This window comes from Salvelinus fontinalis, chromosome 2 (assembly GCF_029448725.1).
Source record: "Salvelinus fontinalis isolate EN_2023a chromosome 2, ASM2944872v1, whole genome shotgun sequence".
Taxonomy (NCBI): Eukaryota; Metazoa; Chordata; class Actinopteri; order Salmoniformes; family Salmonidae; genus Salvelinus; species Salvelinus fontinalis.
Window position 1 is genome coordinate 31,071,392 of NC_074666.1, and position 19,500 is coordinate 31,090,891.

The following is a 19,500-nucleotide window of genomic DNA, read 5'->3' on the forward strand; positions in this document are numbered from 1 at the left end:
TCCATCAGGGATTTTACTGGGGGCAACACAGAGGGATGTGGAGGACTTTTGGCACCGCTGTGACAACTGTACAACGAGAAAGGGCCCTCCAGGCTGCTCTCATGCTCAGCTCCAACAGTTCCCAGTTGGGGCTCCCATGGAGAGGGTGGGAGTGGGTGTAGTTGGGCCGTTCTCCACCACAGACAGTGGAAACCGCTGGGTGCTCACGGCCATGGACTATTTCACAAAATGGCCCGAGGCCTATGCTCTGCCTGACCAGGAGGCAGAGACCATCGTTGACACCCTGACAGCGGGATGTTCAACAGGTTTGGAGCTGCGGTGTCCACCCACAGCGACCAAGGCAGAAACTTTGATTCCAGTGTGTTCGCCACCATGTGTGAGAAGCTGGGTATGCACAAGAATCGCACTACTCCTCTCCATCCTCAAAGTGATGGCCTTGTGGAGTGCTTCAACAAAATGCTTGGACAGCAGCTGGCCATTGTCTCTGACAAACACCAGCGTGACTGGGGCAAGCACCTGCCTATGGTCCTCATGGCATGCCGTTCCGAGGGAATGGAGCATTGCAAGTTAAGACCATGTTTATCCATTGTTCTCTCTCTAATGTCTGGTCTTCACAAGATAATGTCAAGGTTGTTTTATAGGGAATCTTTAATTTATTTGGCGTGGGCTACGGCCAAACAGTAGCCTGTGTGGAGTTGGCTTAATAAACCTGTAAATTCGTAAACTCAAACCTCTGTCTGGACAATTGTTCCTTTATGATCTTAGCCAGGTCATTACAATATTATACAAATTTGAGTGACATGTATTTACGTTCACTATGTTACGTCTAGTCTATGAGACCAGGATAAATGTGTATGGTTCTCAGTATTTTGTATCATCAACAACAGTCTGTGTTATGTCCATGTCCTATTAGTTTTGTATGAAAATGAGTTGCGGGCAAGTGTACTGTTCAATTTGACCGACAGGTGGTGCGCCATCGACGACACGAATCCATCGACAACAAACTGAGCCATGCTAGCTAGCTAGCTAGCAGAGAAAAATAATAGCCATAGCTCAGGAATCAGATTAACCAAATCTACATTTAAGAGAGTGGTAAATAGCCAATTATATATTTAAAAAATAATAAACGTTCCAGCGAGACAATTTCAGAAACATCTGGATTATTTTGATGGTTGATTACAGTATTTGAGTCAAACAACGAGGTAAGCTGTAAAATGGCGGATAACAATCTGGGAGCTAACGTTAGATGTGTTGCTAGTAATGTTGAATAAACTAGCAAGTTATTAGCTATATGTAGCTAGGACAATTCATGTTAGCTAGATACAATAAGGAACTGGGATTTTAAGTAGCGGTTTTGTCGCAAATTAACTAGCTAGCAGTTAGCTTAATCATCAAACCATATTGACGTGTCCCTTGACTGTAACGTTATATATTAGCACGCTAGTACATGGTAGCTAAGTTATTTAGCTAGTTAGCTCTTTCACCCTGATGTGTGCAGCGACTTTGCCTGATTTAAGTCGGAATCGTTACCTAAATCGTCTTGCGATCACCATAACACATAATGCGTGTGTTTGTTTATAGTTAACCCGTCTCTTAGTTAACCATAAGATAGTTAACTACAGTAATGGTAGCCAGCTAGCTGGCAAAGATGGAGGACGTCAAACATTGTTTACACGGAAGAGGATTGTACCCTATCAAGAATAGCTTGTTTTTGGCGTAACGTTAGCTATGTTGAAAATATGTGTAGCTAACTGAATGACATTTATTGTTCTTACATGTCGTTAGAGTTGCATACTTCTTGGTTTTGTTTAACTGTTTTACAGTTACATTTACTACATTGTCTGACAGCCGCAGAATGCATAGCTACGTTACTAGCCAACCTTCCATTCGCCGACATCAATCAATGAACAAAGATGGAGTAGTTTAAGAACGTCTGTTGCAGCCCTGGAGTAACGTTAGGCGTCATAATGTAGGGATTTTTTTGTTGTTGTTTGAAGTCGACGAGGTGTTATTTAGTTCGTGATTCTCATTTGTAAAGACGTTTGCTGACGCAGCTTTCCGAATGGCCCAACATTAGCTATCTCGTTTTGCTAGCTTTCTCGTGAATAATTGTTGCTGGCTTCATAACTGATTTCCCCCCTATTTCCATTTTTAAAGTCTGCTGTTGTCTTCTGGTTCTACGTCCAGTGTCATGTTATTCTATTTTCCCAGGTAACAGTAGCAAGCTACATCTGGAAGGTATATTCATTCGTCTGTTGCAAAACGTTTTCTAACGGAAACCGTTTACTAAAGGAACCTAACGGACACAAATGAAAAGGAAAGGGACCTACCTGCAGTTGTCCAATAAAAACCTATCGTTTTCGTTGCAAATAATTTTCTGTTTGGCGTGAACGGTTTCCGTTGCAAAACGGTTAGCAGCATACCAAACGTTTTGCAACGGAATCAGACTAATGAATACATCTCTTCAGCAGTCAATTGTAAACTGCCGAGTGTGCAAACAGAATTGTTACACATCAACCTACACACACGTTAAGTTATACATAGGCATAATACCATCTTTGTCCTTTTGAAAGTTTGACCTTTCTTTTCATATGTTCTAGGTTGTATTAGTCTACATTTTGGTGGGTCCTGAGAAGTCAATACTTACTAGAGTGGGTCCAGAAAATGTTAAAGAAATGATAGCAGCACAAGAGTTGCACACAGAGTTTCAGTTTCCTCAGTAAGTATAACTTAGATGTGTAAAGTAACATGCAAATTGTATTACCTTATTTTTTTGCAAACTGTGAAGATACAGAGGACATACACTTTGTATTGCATAGATAGACCTTCAAACTAGTTCTGTGTGTATTGTTACAATAACTTATTTTTGTTTTCTGAACAGAGAGACCGATACACAGTTATCCTCTGACACAGACCTTGAGGACCCTGATGTCAAGAATGCAAAGCTTGGGAAAGGAAAGGTGAGACTTGCTTGTAAAATCCTCTATCAACACAAGACATCCATAATTAAATGGATATAGTCACCTACTACTTTACATTTGTGCACACACAATGTACACTAACACTTAGACGGTATTCCTGTCTGTTGTAGGGTGGAAGGAAGGGGAAGAAAACCCCTGGAGAGAAGGGGAAGGGTGGTGGAGTAAAGGGTACTGGCCTTGGCGGGGTGAATGGCCACCACCAGGAGAATGGGATGGAGAGCATGACCCTGTTCGAGGTGGTGAAGATGGGGAAGAGTGCCACACAGGTTGGTTCAAACTATTTTAATTAGAAGGATAGGGTAATAAAGTAGTCATTCTCAATGCATGTTGTTGATAGTACTATTTTCATATTTAAGTGATGGCTAATTGGTGTTTTTTCTTTTAGTCCATCGTTGATGACTGGATTGAGTCTTACAAGAACGATCGAGACATTGCACTCCTGGACTTGATCAACTTTTTCATCCAGTGCTCCGGTTGTAAAGGTAGGCTCCCAGAGTGTATTGAATAGAATTGTTGAATAGAATACAATCTCCTGTGAAGGCTCCCAGAGTGTATTGAATAGAATTGTTCAATAGAATACAATTTGCTGTGAAGGCTCCCAGAGTGTATTGAATAGAATACGATCTGCTGTGAAGGACTTTTCTAAATCATTTTGCATCCATTACTTGTGATGATTAAACAAGCTAAGATTTTTTGTTCTAATTTTTTGTTTTGCTACAGGTGCTGTCAGTGCAGAGATGTTCAGACACATGCAAAACTCTGAGATCATCAGGAAGATGACAGAGGAATTTGACGAGGTACTTTCTGATTGTACACTTACTGTACATCGTTATTTATGCCTCTCTGTCTATAGCGTATATTTAAACATTATTCCCGCTTTCTTTCTCTCTGTTATCAAATAGGACAGTGGGGACTACCCGTTAACCATGGCAGGGCCACTGTGGAAGAAGTTCAAGTCGAGCTTCTGTGAGTTTATCGGGGTGCTGGTGCGGCAGTGTCAGTACAGCATCATCTATGACGAGTACATGATGGACACAGTCATCTCGCTGCTCACGGGCCTGTCTGACTCGCAGGTCCGAGCCTTCAGACACACCAGCACACTGGCAGGTCAGTACTAACACAATAGAGACTCTGGGCAGTTGAGGGAAGACTGTAGTTAAACCACTGTTAAACTACTAGCTTGATGTATTTTAGTGCTATCTTTTATAAGGGCTACACTGTGTGTCTATATGTAGGCCTATTGAATATACCTTGATTTGATGGCAGGTCTGCATAAATAGTGCCTTATTAATTAGTAGATGTCACTCAAGTGAGTCCTTGTCTCTACCAGCCATGAAATTGATGACAGCCTTGGTGAACGTGGCTCTGAACCTGAGCATCAACATGGACAACACTCAGAGGCAGTATGAGGCAGAGAGGAACAAGGTCATGGCCAAGAGGGCCAATGATAGGCTAGAGCTCCTGTTACAGAAGCGTAAAGAGGTGAGTGGGTTCTTCTGGTGTCTCTCAACCGTTTCTTCCCTACGGCTGTTGTAGGGAGGGGTAACCTTACCTGGTCCTAACAATTCAAAACTGACCATTTAGAAATTACATTATAATTTAGTTTTTTGGCTGCCCCTCGACTCGCGTTCGTTGTGCGCCCTCCACTTCTTTCCATTAGATATGTAAAAAGCATTTTCAATTTGAAATGTCTCCTCTTTTCAGCTTCAAGAAAATCAAGACGAAATTGAAAACATGATGAATGCGATTTTTAAAGGAGTGTTTGTTCACAGATATCGGTATGTATTGCAACTTGTCATCTTTCTACGTACAGAACAATTTATTAAATTACAACTGTAATGGATTATGTGTTATATATTTTTATTCTGTATTGTTTTAGGGTGGGTATTATGAAGGGTATTTTTGTAGTAGATTTTTAAAGAGGGGTCTAAAAAGAGAACTGTGGGTGCATTCACTTGATGTCAGAGAGTTTGATCACTGTGTGAAAACCAACTTCAGGTACTGACATTGAGCGAGACTTCAGATGCATGGAAGGCTAACAGCAGTTCTGAGATGTGCAGGCTGGTCTTTCACTGAGCTGTTCCAAGGCTTTGGGGTGCCCTCTTGTGTTAAACAACAGGCAGCAACGGTTGCTAAGGCAGAACAGCTCATCATGGCACACCATGATGCACTGATATCTGATCTAAGTAGAACTGCCTCTGGCTGTACCACTTAAGCCTTTCTAATGAAATCAATGTTTACTGCCCTACCGTAAGATATCAAATAATTGATTTGATCATTGAGCGTAATGGGGGCTGTGAATAAGTCTGGACATTTCTCTGTTTATCAGCGATGCCATAGCTGAGGTCCGGGCAATCTGCATTGAGGAGATTGGGGTATGGATGAAGATGTACAGCGATGCTTTTCTCAATGACAGTTATCTGAAGTATGTTGGATGGACCATGCATGACAAGGTGAGCCATACAATATGTCAAATCACATTTGTGGGAGTTGTAAAGCATGTTGCGGGTAGTCATTTACTGTGTGTTTCAACAGTAGGTATATTATCAGAGTTGAAAAGCTACAGCATTGAGGTTTGAACGTTGTGGTTTGAACATTGTCCTCCCTGTGATTGCAGCAAGGAGAAGTGCGTCTCAGGTGTCTGACTGCGCTCCAGGGCTTGTACTATAACCGGGAGCTCAACACTCGACTGGAGCTTTTCACCAGCCGCTTCAAGGTAGGTCAGACGCTCCCCCATCACACTACTGACTGGGAAATCCTGTACATAACATACACACATCATGGTTGGCCAGATGTTGACTCTACTGTCATTGACAGGACCGCATTGTGTCGATGGCTCTGGATAAGGAGTATGATGTTGCAGTGCAAGCCATAAAACTTCTGACTCTTGTCTTGCAGTGAGTAACCTTGTCTACAAATGTCTATAATTGCTCATCCTTCATAACGTTAGCCCACATATTAGTGTCCAGCCCTCCATGCACTCCTGACCCTTCGCCGATGACGATGAGACCTTACAGACCTGTGTGTTGTTGTCACCTTGCAGTAGCAGTGATGAGGTCCTGACAGCAGAGGACTGTGAGAGTGTATACCATCTGGTCTACTCTGCCCATCGACCTGTGGCTGTGGCTGCAGGAGAATTCCTCTATAAGAAGTAGGTCTCACACTGGCTCTCTAAAGCTGTGGTGGAAGCTGAAAAAACTCCTATGAAATTGTGATTAAAGCCCTATTTGGGTTGGTAATGCCTTAAGGCTGAGACACAGATATATATTTTTGGAATTATCCAGCTGCATTTAACCTTACCTCAATGTTGCCATGTCCATAGGCTCTTCAGCCATCGAGGTCCAGAGGAGGAAGGGATGCCCAGGAGGGGCAGGCAGAGCCTCAACGGGAACCTCATCAAGACCACCGTCTTCTTCTTCCTGGAGAGTGAGGTGTGTTCAGGCTCCATGAAGAGTCTGTCTGTGTTTGAAGTGACCTACTTGGGGCACAAATCAAAATCACATTTTAAATTGTTATGTTTCGTAAACAACATGTGTAGACTAACTGTGAAATGATTACTTACGGGCCCTTTCCCAACAATAAGAGTTAATGATAACAAAAATAGAGATACAGTAGTGACTCGACAAATAAATACACAGTGAATAACATGGCTATATACAGGGAGCACCAGCATCATGCCAATGTGCAGGGGTACGAGGTAGTTGAAGTAGCTATGTACATATAGGTAGGGGTAAAGTGACTAGTGACGTGTTTCAGTTGTGATAACCTCTGAACGTTTGCAGCTCCATGAGCACGGGGCCTACCTGGTGGACAGCCTGTGGGAGTGTGCGGCGGAGCTGCTCAAAGACTGGGAGAGCATGATCAGCCTGCTGCTGGATGAGCCCATGCCAGGGGAGGAAGGTAAGGAGGAGCAACACACACGGTCGGTCGGTCGGTCGGTCGGTCGGGTCTCAACATGTTTTGTCCTGTCCAGCCCTGACAGACCACCAGGAGACTGCCCTGATTGAGATCATGCTGTGTGCCATCCGCCAGGCCTGTGAGTGCCACCCTCCAGTGGGCAGAGGCACTGGGAAGAGGGTGAGTGCTGCTTGGCATTTTCCAATGTAAGCCTCTCAGCGGTCAACTCCAGTACTAGTGAGCTCTCAAGGCTTTATTCTCAGAAGGCATGTTTGAACATTCACTCAGATAAGAGGTTTTATAAAAACCTTTCATATAACATTATTGTAATGTGAACTCAGGTGGGCCGTTGCGCTTTAGCAAACAAAGGAAAGGAGGGGTGTTCAATGACAAAAATCACGAGAATGGCTTACCAAGAAAAACTTCCAAAAGTACTAATTTGAGGTTAAAAGGAGATGGAGCACTCAACAAAAAAAGCCAGAGATTGATTACTTTTTGCTCACTTTAATCCATTGTACAGGATGCTAACAGGTGACTGACGGTTCTGCCTTTTTTGTTGAGTGCTCTAACTCCTTTTAACCTTAAATGAGTCCTTTTGGAAGTTTTTCTAGGTATGCCATTCTCATGATTGTGATGTGATTGTGCTCTTCTGAAAATCCTCCTAGGTCCTGACAGCGAAAGAAAAGAAAACCCAGCTGGATGACCGGACGAGAATCACGGAGATCTTTGCTGTGGCGTTGCCTTTGTTGTTGGCCAAGGTCAGTTATCAAGTTGTGTACATGACTGTCACTTTTTATAGTCTATACACAGCTTCTATATAGAACTCAACCCCTGGGACTGCCAGAATGATGCAGTATTACTCAATGCTAGGTCTCTTGTTGTAGCTCCCCTCACCCTCCATCTTATCCTCACAGTACTCCGTTGATGCTGAGAAGGTGACAAACTTACTGCAGCTACCGCAGTTCTTTGACCTGGAAATCTACACCACTGGTCGATTGGAAAAGGTTTGTGAATCATCTGATATTCCTGGACCGTAACTAATCCTACCGCACCTTAGATTGTTAACAGTCAATTATTCACATGGCCATTGTGGCAGAATATAGTTTGAGACCTCGCATCCCTTTGTCCTCTGTTTGTGTGCAGCACTTGGAGTCGTTGCTGCGTCAGATCAGGGAGGTGGTGGAGAAGCACACAGAGACTGACGTGCTGGAGGCGTGCTCCATGACCTACCACGCTCTCTGCAACGAGGAGTTCACCATCTTCAACAGGGTGGACATCGCCAGGTCCCAGCTACTGGACGAGTTGGTGGACAAGTTCAACAGACTCCTGGAGGACTTCCTGCTGGAGGTGGGCACAGATGCATAGAGATACATAAAATGTCTATTGTATTCTATTTAATTCTATGTTTAGCTGGCTGAGTGGCTAAGAGACTGAGCAGTCTGTCTGTCAGATTGAGAACTTCTATGGCAGATTTGGCAAAGCATAAGGACATTGACAAATAATCTACAAAGATTAAAGACAGGCAAAGAAAAATGAGTATTCTAGGGTACTCAGATTCGTGTTAAATGAAACTGGGACTGTAAATTGAGTGATACAAGGCTATGTAGGATTTCACAACCTAGTTATCTGTTGTTTCAGGGTGAGGAACCAGATGAGGATGATGCTTACCAGGTCCTGTCCACACTAAAGAGGATCACTGCGTTCCACAAGTAAGGCCTTGAGCAAGATTAAACAAGTAATGTGTAATCCAAACATTTGCCAATGAACGGTAGATAAATCATAACTCCTTATCTGACTAGATTCTGTTTCTCTCTCCTCTTCAGTGCACATGACCTCTCTAAATGGGACCTGTTCACCAGCAACTATAAGCTACTAAACACAGGACTTCAGAATGGAGATATGCCTGAGCAGGTACCTTTCCCAAACCCTGTTATCCCCTCAAACCCACCTACCCCTGAAATGCTTGACATTCATCTCCACTGTTTACTATCACTTACCTTGTAATACTCTCTTTTTCCCAGATTGTAATTCATGCGATGCAGTGCACACACTACATAATTCTGTGGCACCTAGCCAAGGTCTCAGAGGGCAGCTCCACAAAGGTACACACACTGTTGTTATCAGTGACTAATGACTCCAGTGTCTACCAATGGTTGTGACTATACACCCCTGTGTGGTGGAGTTACAAGTTGTGTCTGTAAAATGAATGTGGTTTACTGAGTAAATAGTGAGTAGAGAATACTGAGAAAATCTGTTGGTTTCCAGGGGAACATGGTCACCCTGAGGAAGCAGATGAGGGCCTTCTGTCTGATGTGTCAACGCTACCTCACCAGTGTCAACACCACTGTCAAAGAGCAGGTGGGTTGTCCTACGTCATGTCAGTCTGTTCCCAGACTGTGTAGCTGTGTGTTCACTGTTAAGTGAGTGCTGAGGAGTTGCTGCTCTGTTGTATTTTCCTGGATTACTGTGAAGCACTGTGTGACAGCTGTTGACGTGGACGGGTGTTGTGTGATTGATTGATTGACTGTGTTCCAGGCCTTCACCATCCTGTGTGACGCCCTGATGATCTTCAGCCACCAGATCGTGTCGTCGGGCCGGGAGCAGCTGGAGGCTCTGATCTACACGCCAGACTCCCCCCTACAGGCCGAGCTGCTCAACTTCATCCTGGACCACGTCTTTATCGACCAGGACGATGACAACAACAGCACAGGTCAGACACAGCCCACTGGCAGACAGTAACAACACAGGCCAGACAGAGCCCCCCCCCCCCCCCCACACAGCACAGGCTAAACATCCACACAGCCCACCTGGCAGCTAGTCACAACACGGCTGAGAATGGCTTTTAATGTGAATAGTGCACACACAAGTTAAAAAAACAGAGCTGTTTCTGAGTTAAAGCGAACACATTATATGGAGACAGGAATGGTAAAGTTTTGCAAGCGGTTACCTCAGTGTTCTTAATTTTATCAGATGGGCAGCAAGATGATGAAGCCAGTAAAATCGAGGCTTTACACAAGAGACGTAACCTGCTGGCAGCGTACTGCAAACTGATAATTTACAATGTAGTGGAGATGAACACTGGAGCTGATATCTTCAAGCAGTACATGAGGGTATGTCTGGCCTCCAACCATATTTAGACCTTTTAAAAGAAAAATGTTATGTTGTGCTATTCCTAATCAATGAAATGTGTGTTTTTCTCTCTAGTACTACAATGACTATGGAGATATCATCAAGGAAACGATGAGTAAAACAAGACAAATTGACAAGATCCAGTGTGCCAAGACCCTTATTCTGAGTTTGCAGCAGGTAAGAGCTATGGTGAAATTAACATTCAGTTAAAGTATTGTCTTCATTTTGTGACAATGTGAGTGGTTTTGATTTGTTTTTTAAAAGTTGCAAAACTTTTCTCTTTTTAGCTTTTCAATGAGATGTTATCTGACCTCGGCTGCAACTTTGTCCGCTCGTCGTCGTCCTTCTGCGGCATTAAAGAACTGGCCCGACGTTTCTCGTTGACCTTTGGCCTGGATCAGCTGAAGACCAGAGAGGCTATCGCCATGTTACACAAGTAAGCCTACAGCTAATGCAAAACTCATCCCCTGTGTAGGAATCAATACGTAAAGGTTTAACAGCTCTGCAGGCATGCTTCTATTTGAGGCTTCTCAACCTACCAGAACTGTTAAAGTATTTACAGCTCAATACTTCAATCCATTCCTTCCTAAACATTTTGTCTTGTGCTACACTTGCTGCAGGGATGGAATCGAGTTTGCCTTCAAAGAGCCCAGTCCCCAGGGAGAGGGAAACCCTCCTCTCAACCTAGCCTTCCTGGACATTCTCAGCGAGTTCTCCTCTAAACTGCTTCGTCAGGACAAGAAGACTGTGTAAGTCAGAGGAAACTGTTATACTTAGTCCTATGTGCAGTCAATTCATTAGTGACTGTATTGTCCTTAGCCAGACAGACCACAGCTACACTAGATCATGGATGTTGATTTGTGGTCCTCTGTCCCCTGCAGTCACCTCTACCTGGAGCGGTTCATGACCTTCCAGATGGCCCTGCAGCGAGAGGACTGCTGGCTGCCCCTCATCTCCTACAGGAACTCCCTGCAGGCCGGAGGGGACGACGACACCATGTCTGTCATCAGCGGCTACAGCAGCCGAAGTTCCAGCATAAGGACCAAGAAGGCCAAGCCAGCCAGCACCGGAAAGAGGAAACTGCCTGAAGGTGAGGGGCCGACACCGAGCCACAGAACAGCATGGGCGACATACTGTGACACGCTGGTGTTAAACCTGAAAGCTCAATGTTTAGTGTTATGATATACACTGAATTATACAAAACATTACGAACACCTTCCTAATATTGAGTTGCATTCCCTTTTGCCCTCAGAACTGTCTCAATTTGTCGGAGCATGGACTACAAGGTGTCGAAAGCATTCTACAGGGCTGCTGACCCATGTTAACTCCAATGCTTCCAACAATGATTTCACCCTCTGAATGGCACACACACAATCCATATCTCAATTGTCTCAAGTCTTAAAAATCCTTATTTTACCTGTCTCCTCCCCTTCATCTACACTGATTTGAAGTGGATTTAACAGGTGATATCAATAAGGGATCATAGCTTTCACCTGATCAGTCTATGACATGTAAAAAGCAGGTGTTCCTAATGTTTTGTACACTGTGTACACAACAAATTGTGTTCCAGAATATGCCACCTGCTTTGTGCGATTAGATTTTCACTTGGGGAAATAACTTGCAGAATGAAGATTAGACATTAATGAATTGTTTGCTAGATGTTATCTGACGTTGGCTTTATAACAAGCCAATACGCTAAGATGTCTCTACCTGAGCAGTGAGTGGTCTGCTCACTGTATAACAACCCTATGAAACCCTTGCTATTGCAGCAGAGGAGAGTAGCAGCTGCAGCACAGACGCAGTGTGGATGAACCAGGAGCAGAATGTGCAGACGCCAGTGATGATGCCCTCGCCACATCTAACCTCCACTGTGCTGAGGGACCCCAAGAAAATGAGGCCAGAGGAGAGCTACATGGGTGTCTATGCTATGACATCAGAGCAGCAGCACCAACAGCTGCCCCCCCAACAGCACCACCATCAGACCCCCATGGACTACAAGTACGGAACACCTTTTTATGGCTCAACACCTTTTCATTTTCATGAGTATCTTTGGCCATCCATTGTAGGGTCGGCAGGCAGCCTAGTGGTTAAGAGCGTTGGCCCAGTAAATGAAAACTTGCTGGTTCGAATCCCCGAGCCAACTAGGTGAAAAATCTGTCAATGCGTCCTTGAGCAAGGCACTTAACCCTAATTGCTCCTGTAAGTCGCTCTGGATAAGAGCGTCTGCTAAAGAACTAAAATGTAAAAATCTATGATGTAATGTTACTTAGCTATGTATGCAATGTTATCACAATGAATGACATCTTCAATGAAACTGCTGTAGTTCGCCTCTTGTTTGAATAAGTATGACTGTCTGTATTAATGTGTCTGACTCTGTTTTCAGTACCCAGGTGACCTGGATGCTAGCCCAGAGACAGCAGGCAGAGGCCCGGCAGCAGCAGGAGCGAGCCAGCATGCAGTATGCGAAGATGAGGAGCCACATGCAGAATGCAATGTAAGACTGCACTTCTCTTCCAGGCCACAGTGGTGTTTCAACCCCAGTGTAGTACTTACTGTCATTTGCTGCCACATGTGTAATGTATATAGTAATTTGTGGCCATGTCTTTGACCATCTAGCCGCCGCGGTTCAGGACTCATGGAGGATGATGAGGAGCCAATAGTAGAGGATGTAATGATGTCATCAGAGGACCGTTTGGAAGATCTCAACGAGGGCATGGATTTCGACACTATGGATATTGATCTGGTAAAATACACTCATAAAGATGTTTATTTTCTCACAAGTTGTGCATTTATGAATATTACTGCCTTGGTGTCTCTTCTTTCTTACTTTGCTTTTTATTGTTTAGCCACCATCTAAAAATCGCAGAGAGAGATCAGAGCTGAAACCAGACTACTTTGATCCTTCTTCGATCATGGATGATTCGGTGGGTATTGGTTTGTTATTTAGAGTACAGTGATATCTACTTTGTTAAATATCACGTACAACAAACGATATGATCAACAATAACAGTGGCAGTGCCGACGTGAAGTCCAGATACCTAGTTGATGTCTTTGGTATGCATATGGAAAGGCTATACTCATATTCTCTCATTCTTTTCCATATTATACAGCAAGTAACTAAACATTTAAATGCAGTATTTTCTTTCTTTTTAGGTCCTCAATGTTTCAATGTTCTAAGCTGATTATGGTAGATCTGCGTGAAGAGGACACTGTGTTGTTACCGAAAATGTTTTGATAACAAGAAGTATTCTCTGTAGAGAATTGTTTTAAAAGAAGCTCATGGGACTATTTGCTTATGAGGCATCAATGGTTGCACATTCGTCATCATGTTTGAAGTTCACTTTTATTTTGTCGATCAATGGGCATGTTTTTGTCTCATGTAAATACATAGTTGCTGACATACTTTTAAAATATAAAATCTGGCATGACATGTAGCCATATATTAAAACATATACAGTAGGAGAAAATGTGAAACGTCTTCATATTGTTGGAAGGCCTTACCGCAAATATGAAATACAGGGTTCTCAGAATTCTCTGTCATTATTTTTAGAGGTTTGTCTGTCCTGCTTTTATAACTTATAGAATACTTTGATTTATAGGTATTTTGTAATGACAATCAGATGTAAATCAGTACTTTATAATCATGTTAATACTCATATAGAGTACAGAAATGAATCTTTGTAATGGAATTTCTGGTGTGTAATAATGGACGTGGCCTGCAGTTTTTCTTTTTTCCAATGTTATAGGTGAGACCTCTTGGTGAACTGATAATGCCCAAATGCCATTTGACCCATTGACAAGCTTAGTTTAAATTCTAAATCACTTTTAAAGGTTTGATGATTTTGAATGCTGTGTGGCTTTTGAAGAGTGGTACAAAAGTATAGTGTGCAGAGGGTTTGTATAAAAGAGTGGTCAAAATATTCTCTGTTGTACCACTGTGTTGTGTCTGTAAGAGAGCTTGTTATAGAATGTTTCTAAAATACCACATTTAAGAGTTTGGGTTAGCTATTATGGTATCATAATATATAATTATATATTATACAATTATAAAAATGTGTAATATATTGTGAATCGGTGCTCATTTTATATTTGCTCAGTTTTAGTTAATTTGAAGTCTAATTTAGGAAAAGGTTCAATAGAATGTAAACTGGTTTAAATTAACCTCCTAACTAATGTGCAGTTATGCATAAGAATTTACCTTTGAATTTGTATTTATATTTAAATGGTAAATGTTTTGTTTGTCTTTTCTAAGGATTTTTGTTTTAATAACGTTTCTTTACCTCTATGTACTTTGGTTTGCAGATTCCCAACAAGCTTTTCTGGAGGAATAAAATTGTAATCATGAATATTGTAAATTATAGTTTTATACAGCCACAACAGCTTAAAACACCGCCTCTCCATTTTCAAAAGCTAAAATATTATATCTAAATACAAAACTACTAACCGGAGAATTGTATATTTTTCATTATTTACATTGTAGCAATGTTAGACAAATTAAAAAAATAATTTGAATGCATAGTTGTTTTGCTTAAATTTTATGTAGGCTTCATACTGTCGTTTTGATATTTACCTTTCTGTTGTCCTTGCATTGAACTGCTGAACGTGTGTGCATATGTCTAAATGTGTATGTATACACATACATATATTATATATATATTCAAATGTATATGAAACTTTTTAAAATCTATTTACAAAGTCCACTGTTCCATTTATGGTTTGTATTTATGTCTCGAGACCAGTAACTTTTTGAACAAAATAAACCCCTGCAATTGTGTGATGATTTCAATGAAGTGTTACCAGTATTTAGTAGGCCTATTACACTGAAATGAAATGTCTACGGGACAGAGTGCAGTATAGTCACTGGTTGTGTGACTAGTTTGAATCACCTGTGTCAGGGGTTGCTACAATGGTGTCATTAATGGGATGGTGATCATGTAGATCACTAAGGGGTGAATGTGGGTCTTTTTAAAGAATAAGCCAGCCAAAGAAGCCACTGTTACAGTAATGGGGTTGTGGATAATGTGTTGTGAGAATTCTATGTATGCACAAACGCCCACACACAAATCATCACAAGAGACATGACAGGCAATAGGATAAATTGACAAGTGGTTACGTAAACTGGAGTTTACCTTTAAATGCTTTGTGCTCACCTCTGCCATGAATTTGCCTGAATACTGTTCATAAACTGAAATTGAGAGGCTCCTGGCATCACATGACCATCATGTACTGAACACATGCTCTGACGACTTGAAGTGATAGAAACGCTTAAGCAAGCATAAAACCCAGTGGATCTGTACAACATAGTTGATTATCTTTACACGAATCTACATATAATCTTACACGTTAATGATTGTAGCGTTGTAATTTTAGGCTTCCAATATTTATTTGTGGTAAACTGACTGGAAGACCTCAAATTGACTCGGCGTCCCACGATGCACTAGTTTTCATTATTGTGCATTCAGCTAAACATCCGGGCTATGTGTGGTATTGTGGGGGAAAATGGCGACACGTATCATCTCTGCTGATTGGATCAAAAACTGGGAAAAATCTGGAAAACACGAGTTGTAAGTTGTATTATATTGTTCAATTGTAAAGACGAATGTCATGGTATTTCGTTTTCCATTAGGGTTGTTGAGCGATGCAACCGGTTCCAATAGTTATCCTGTACAAGACCGGGCTAACTCGCGACGTGAATTAGCCAACCTAGCGTGCTAACTATTTCATAATAGCAAGATAAAGTTGGCTACAGTTCAATAATGTTGTTTGAAGTAATAATTTGGTATAGCATTTGTACAATCAATATACTGCAACACTGGCCCGGGCCATTAGATGCTAACTAGCAAGCTAACTAACTTTTGAGTCCGTCTGTCCTCCGAGGCAGCTAGCTAGTTAGCTTAGCCCTGAAAGCCAGTGCAGTGGACTAACAAGTCAGCTATTATTGATGCAGGCTAGCCTGATGGTTGACCCTGTGCGTTCTAACTAATGTTAGTGGCTACCTACTATAGCTAGCTAACTACCTATATACCTATCTATTTGGCAAGTTGACTTAGTGACCAGTGAATTAGCTAACTAATACTAGTATTGCATGCATGTGCATCACAACATGCGGTTTTCGCTCACATGCACTACATGGCCAACATAATGTGGACATCGCTTCAAACTTGTCGATTCGGCTGTTTTAGCCACACCCGTTGCTGACAGATGTATAAAATCGAGCACACAGCCATGCAATCTCCATAGACAAACATTGGCAGTAGAATGGCCTTACTGAAGAGCTCATTGACTTTCAAAAGTCAGTTACTCAAATTTCTGCCCTGCTAGAGCTGCCTTGGTCAACTGGAAGTGCTGATGTTGTGAAGTGGAAACGTCGAGGAGTAACAACGGCACAGCCGCGAGTGGTAGGCCACAACAGCTCAGAATGGGACCACCGAGAGCTGAAGCTTGTAAAAAATTGTCTGTCCTCGGTTGCAACACTCTCAGTTCCAAACTGCCTCTGGAAGCAATGTCAGCCCAATAACTGTTTGTCGGGAGCTTTATGAAATGGGTTTTCATGGCCGCACAAAAGCCTAAGATCACCATGCACAATGCCAAGAGTTGGCTGGAGTGGTGTGAAGCTCGCCGTCATAAGGATTCTGGAGCAATGGAAATGCTTTCTCTGGAGTGATGAATCACACTTCACTATCTGGCAGTCCAATAGACGAATCTGGGTTTGGCGGATGCCAGGAGAATGCTAGCTGAATGTCCGAATGTGAAGTGCCAACTGTAAAGTTTGGTGGAGGAGGAATAATGCTCTGGGGCTGTCTTCTATGGTTCGGACTAGGCCCCTTAGTTCCAGTGAAGGGAAATCTTAATACTACAACATACAATGACGTTCTAGATGATTCTGTGCTTCCAACTTTGTGGCAACAGTTTGGGAATGCCCTTTACTTTTTCAGCATGGTACTGCCCCCGTGCACAATTCGAGGTCCATAGAGAAATGGATTGTTGAGATCGGTGTAGAATAACTTGTCAGGAATCTGTCCAAGCCAGTCCTCGACTCCATCAAACACCGTTAAAATTAATTGGAACGCAGACTGCAAGCGAGGCCTAATCGCCCAACATCAGTGACTGACCTCACGTATGCTCTTGTGGCCGAATGGAAGGAAGTCCCTGCAGCAATGTTCCATCATCTAGTGGAAAGCCTTCCCAGAAGAGTGGAGGCTGTTTATAGCAGCAAAGGGGGGACCAACTCTATATTAATGGCCATGATTTTAGAATATGTTCGACGAGCAGGGGTCGTTCCTAGCAAGCTAATGGTACCACCACCTGACTCTTGCTACACGAAAACATTAGCTAGGTAGTTAACGTTAGCCACTTTGTTTAGAATAGCCATGCATGTATTGTCCTATGTTTTATTTTTACTTAATGCATGGTTTCCAGGCAGCTGTCACAGTCTAGACATTTTCTATCCGGGACTAGTTAGCTGCCCTAATAATTACCATAACTAGGCAGCTAGTGTTAACGTTAGCTAGCTAGAATCGAAAACATGTCGTCACCTGAATTTGGTAGTATGGCTGTGATTTATGCTGATTATATAATTGTCAACAGTTGGCATTGATAAGAATTTAGTCATCAAGCTCTAGTAACTGGACGTTACAGTTTTGGACTATGTTTTAAAGTGTCATAGCAAAAATACTCAGAATGGTGTACTCAAACAAAGTTACAGTATAATATGCAGCGTTAATATTGGGGGTTGACATCAGGCTGATTTTGCATGTCTGCAACACGTACTGTACAAATTATGTACACATACTACAGCACACTACTAACTGTTCAGGGATCATTTGGAAAACTATTTACAAGTCACTGAAAATAAACTAGATAATATATAGTAAATAATCACCTTTTCCCTCCTTTTCAGTGTACAACTATGTAAGAATCTTGCATACAAAACAAATGACAGCACAATAAAAGGTAAGCTCAAAAATGAAAGTACCCATCTGTGCTCTTTGAAAGAACAGTATACATGTTAGTTTTGCAACAATTGAGTCTTTGCTAATTAAGTTACGATATTATTCAAGCTAATTTAAGGTAATATTCATTCAATGATGGGGTCTCGCTATGTCGGGTGTCATCTAATGTTCATATAGCATCATAGTGAGCTTATGCCTCTTGTTTTGAGAGTAATTCTCTGCCTGTTTGCCTCTTCTCTTTATTCTCTAGATATACAGGCAGCTTTGTATGAACTCTGCTGGCATGTCATACAGGGGAACTTCAAGCTGGACCTTTCTGCTAGCGTCCTCTGTGACATGATGGTATGTATGGTCCTTTTGAAGTCCTCATTCTCTGCAATATCTTTCATCCCAGAAAATATTCCATGCGTTGGTGCAATAACGAAATTAGGGTTTTGTGTCATATAGGAGAGTCATTTTAGTGAAGACATTGCCTAGTATCTGCCATTGAGGAGTGATGTGTATTTAGTTCTTGATTTCTGGTTATTTTTAAGAGGGAGAAAAGACACAATCCAAATGAGGTTCCTTTAGCAGCGGTTCAAGTTGATCGAGTAATGTGACAACTCAATGAGTCTACAAGTTTTTCCTCTGTTTCCTGGAATGTGGGATTTTTGTAATGTTACAAATAGAGGCACATACGCTATCATTAGGAACATGCAGAGAAGGTACACTTGCAGCTGCGCCATAATAAAACAGTCCTCTTCTGCCTATTCATTCATTTCAGACTGAAACAGTGTGCTTTGCTTCTAAAGAAAGCTAAACACCACTTCTGGAACTTCTGTATCAGCAAACAAAAGTCATTAAGAATTTACCTTTTTTTATGACTTTTGAATGCTTCTGATTTCTTGTTTATTTCCAGGATCTGCGGGATGACATGCCATCCATTTTAGCAGATGTTTTCAGTATACTAGGTGGGTATGACTTCAGTTTGGGCATATTGTGACAGTCATTTGCAATTTAATGCCTAAATGTGTTGCCTAATTACAGTCATGATATTGTAATGTTTCAATCGTTATTTTGACAGACATAGAGACCAGCTCTTTAGAGGAAAAAAACAAACGTGACCATTACACCCAGCTAGTGGGAGCGTGTCTGGTAAGTGTGTTTCAAGTTATTGTGATGAACAAAAATACATTCTCATGAAATGTCAACTTTCACTAGGTGGCAGTATTGATCATAGAAAACTCAGCCTTTGTCTGTATTTCCTACTGTAGGGCAAAAACACACTGTATTTGATTGTCAAGCTTGAATACAAACTTTTTTTTTTATGCTATTGGCTCTTAATTTAGAATATTATAGTAACATTTGATTCTCTTCACAAATGTTACATTTTCTGTCATTCATAACCAGGGGTGAAAGTAAGCTGGTACGGCGTTCCGGCAAAATAAATAGTGTGGCTACACCGTACTGGTAAAACGAAAGCCTATCACAATTAACACAAAATACCAAAAAACAATAGGCTTTTACACGCATTCTCGGATATGTTTCGGGTAGCCTCTGAG

General features: G+C 41.9%; 2 protein-coding genes across 3 annotated transcripts in view; both read left to right on the forward strand.

Moving 5' to 3' along the window:
* Window positions 1-959: 959 nt before the first annotated feature.
* On the forward strand, window positions 960-14,793 carry LOC129816529 (cohesin subunit SA-2-like). Its single transcript, XM_055871103.1, has 34 exons — window positions 960-1,202; window positions 2,601-2,719; window positions 2,882-2,960; window positions 3,092-3,247; window positions 3,367-3,463; window positions 3,702-3,778; window positions 3,884-4,088; window positions 4,312-4,463; window positions 4,686-4,759; window positions 5,311-5,434; window positions 5,599-5,697; window positions 5,799-5,878; window positions 6,025-6,132; window positions 6,304-6,412; window positions 6,764-6,881; window positions 6,955-7,058; window positions 7,544-7,636; window positions 7,793-7,882; window positions 8,022-8,225; window positions 8,517-8,587; window positions 8,702-8,789; window positions 8,900-8,980; window positions 9,144-9,236; window positions 9,414-9,588; window positions 9,849-9,988; window positions 10,083-10,184; window positions 10,295-10,443; window positions 10,628-10,756; window positions 10,889-11,097; window positions 11,777-12,005; window positions 12,391-12,501; window positions 12,624-12,750; window positions 12,854-12,931; window positions 13,161-14,793. The coding sequence occupies exons 2-34, from the start codon at window positions 2,676-2,678 to the stop codon at window positions 13,182-13,184; spliced, it is 3,819 nt and encodes a 1,272-aa protein (XP_055727078.1). The 5' UTR covers window positions 960-1,202; window positions 2,601-2,675; the 3' UTR covers window positions 13,185-14,793.
* A 514-nt stretch (window positions 14,794-15,307) lies between these two features.
* LOC129816544 (THO complex subunit 2-like) overlaps window positions 15,308-19,500 on the forward strand; it is an 81,237-nt gene continuing 77,044 nt past the window's right edge. Inside the window, exons 1-5 of one of the 2 annotated variants that reach the window (XM_055871135.1) lie at window positions 15,308-15,571; window positions 17,908-17,960; window positions 18,210-18,301; window positions 18,858-18,909; window positions 19,023-19,093. In XM_055871135.1, the coding sequence (XP_055727110.1) occupies window positions 15,507-15,571; window positions 17,908-17,960; window positions 18,210-18,301; window positions 18,858-18,909; window positions 19,023-19,093 (333 nt within the window). In that variant the 5' untranslated portion in view covers window positions 15,308-15,506. The remainder of the gene's footprint in view (window positions 15,572-17,907; window positions 17,961-18,209; window positions 18,302-18,857; window positions 18,910-19,022; window positions 19,094-19,500) is intronic. The other variant, XM_055871127.1, reaches the window with a different exon arrangement.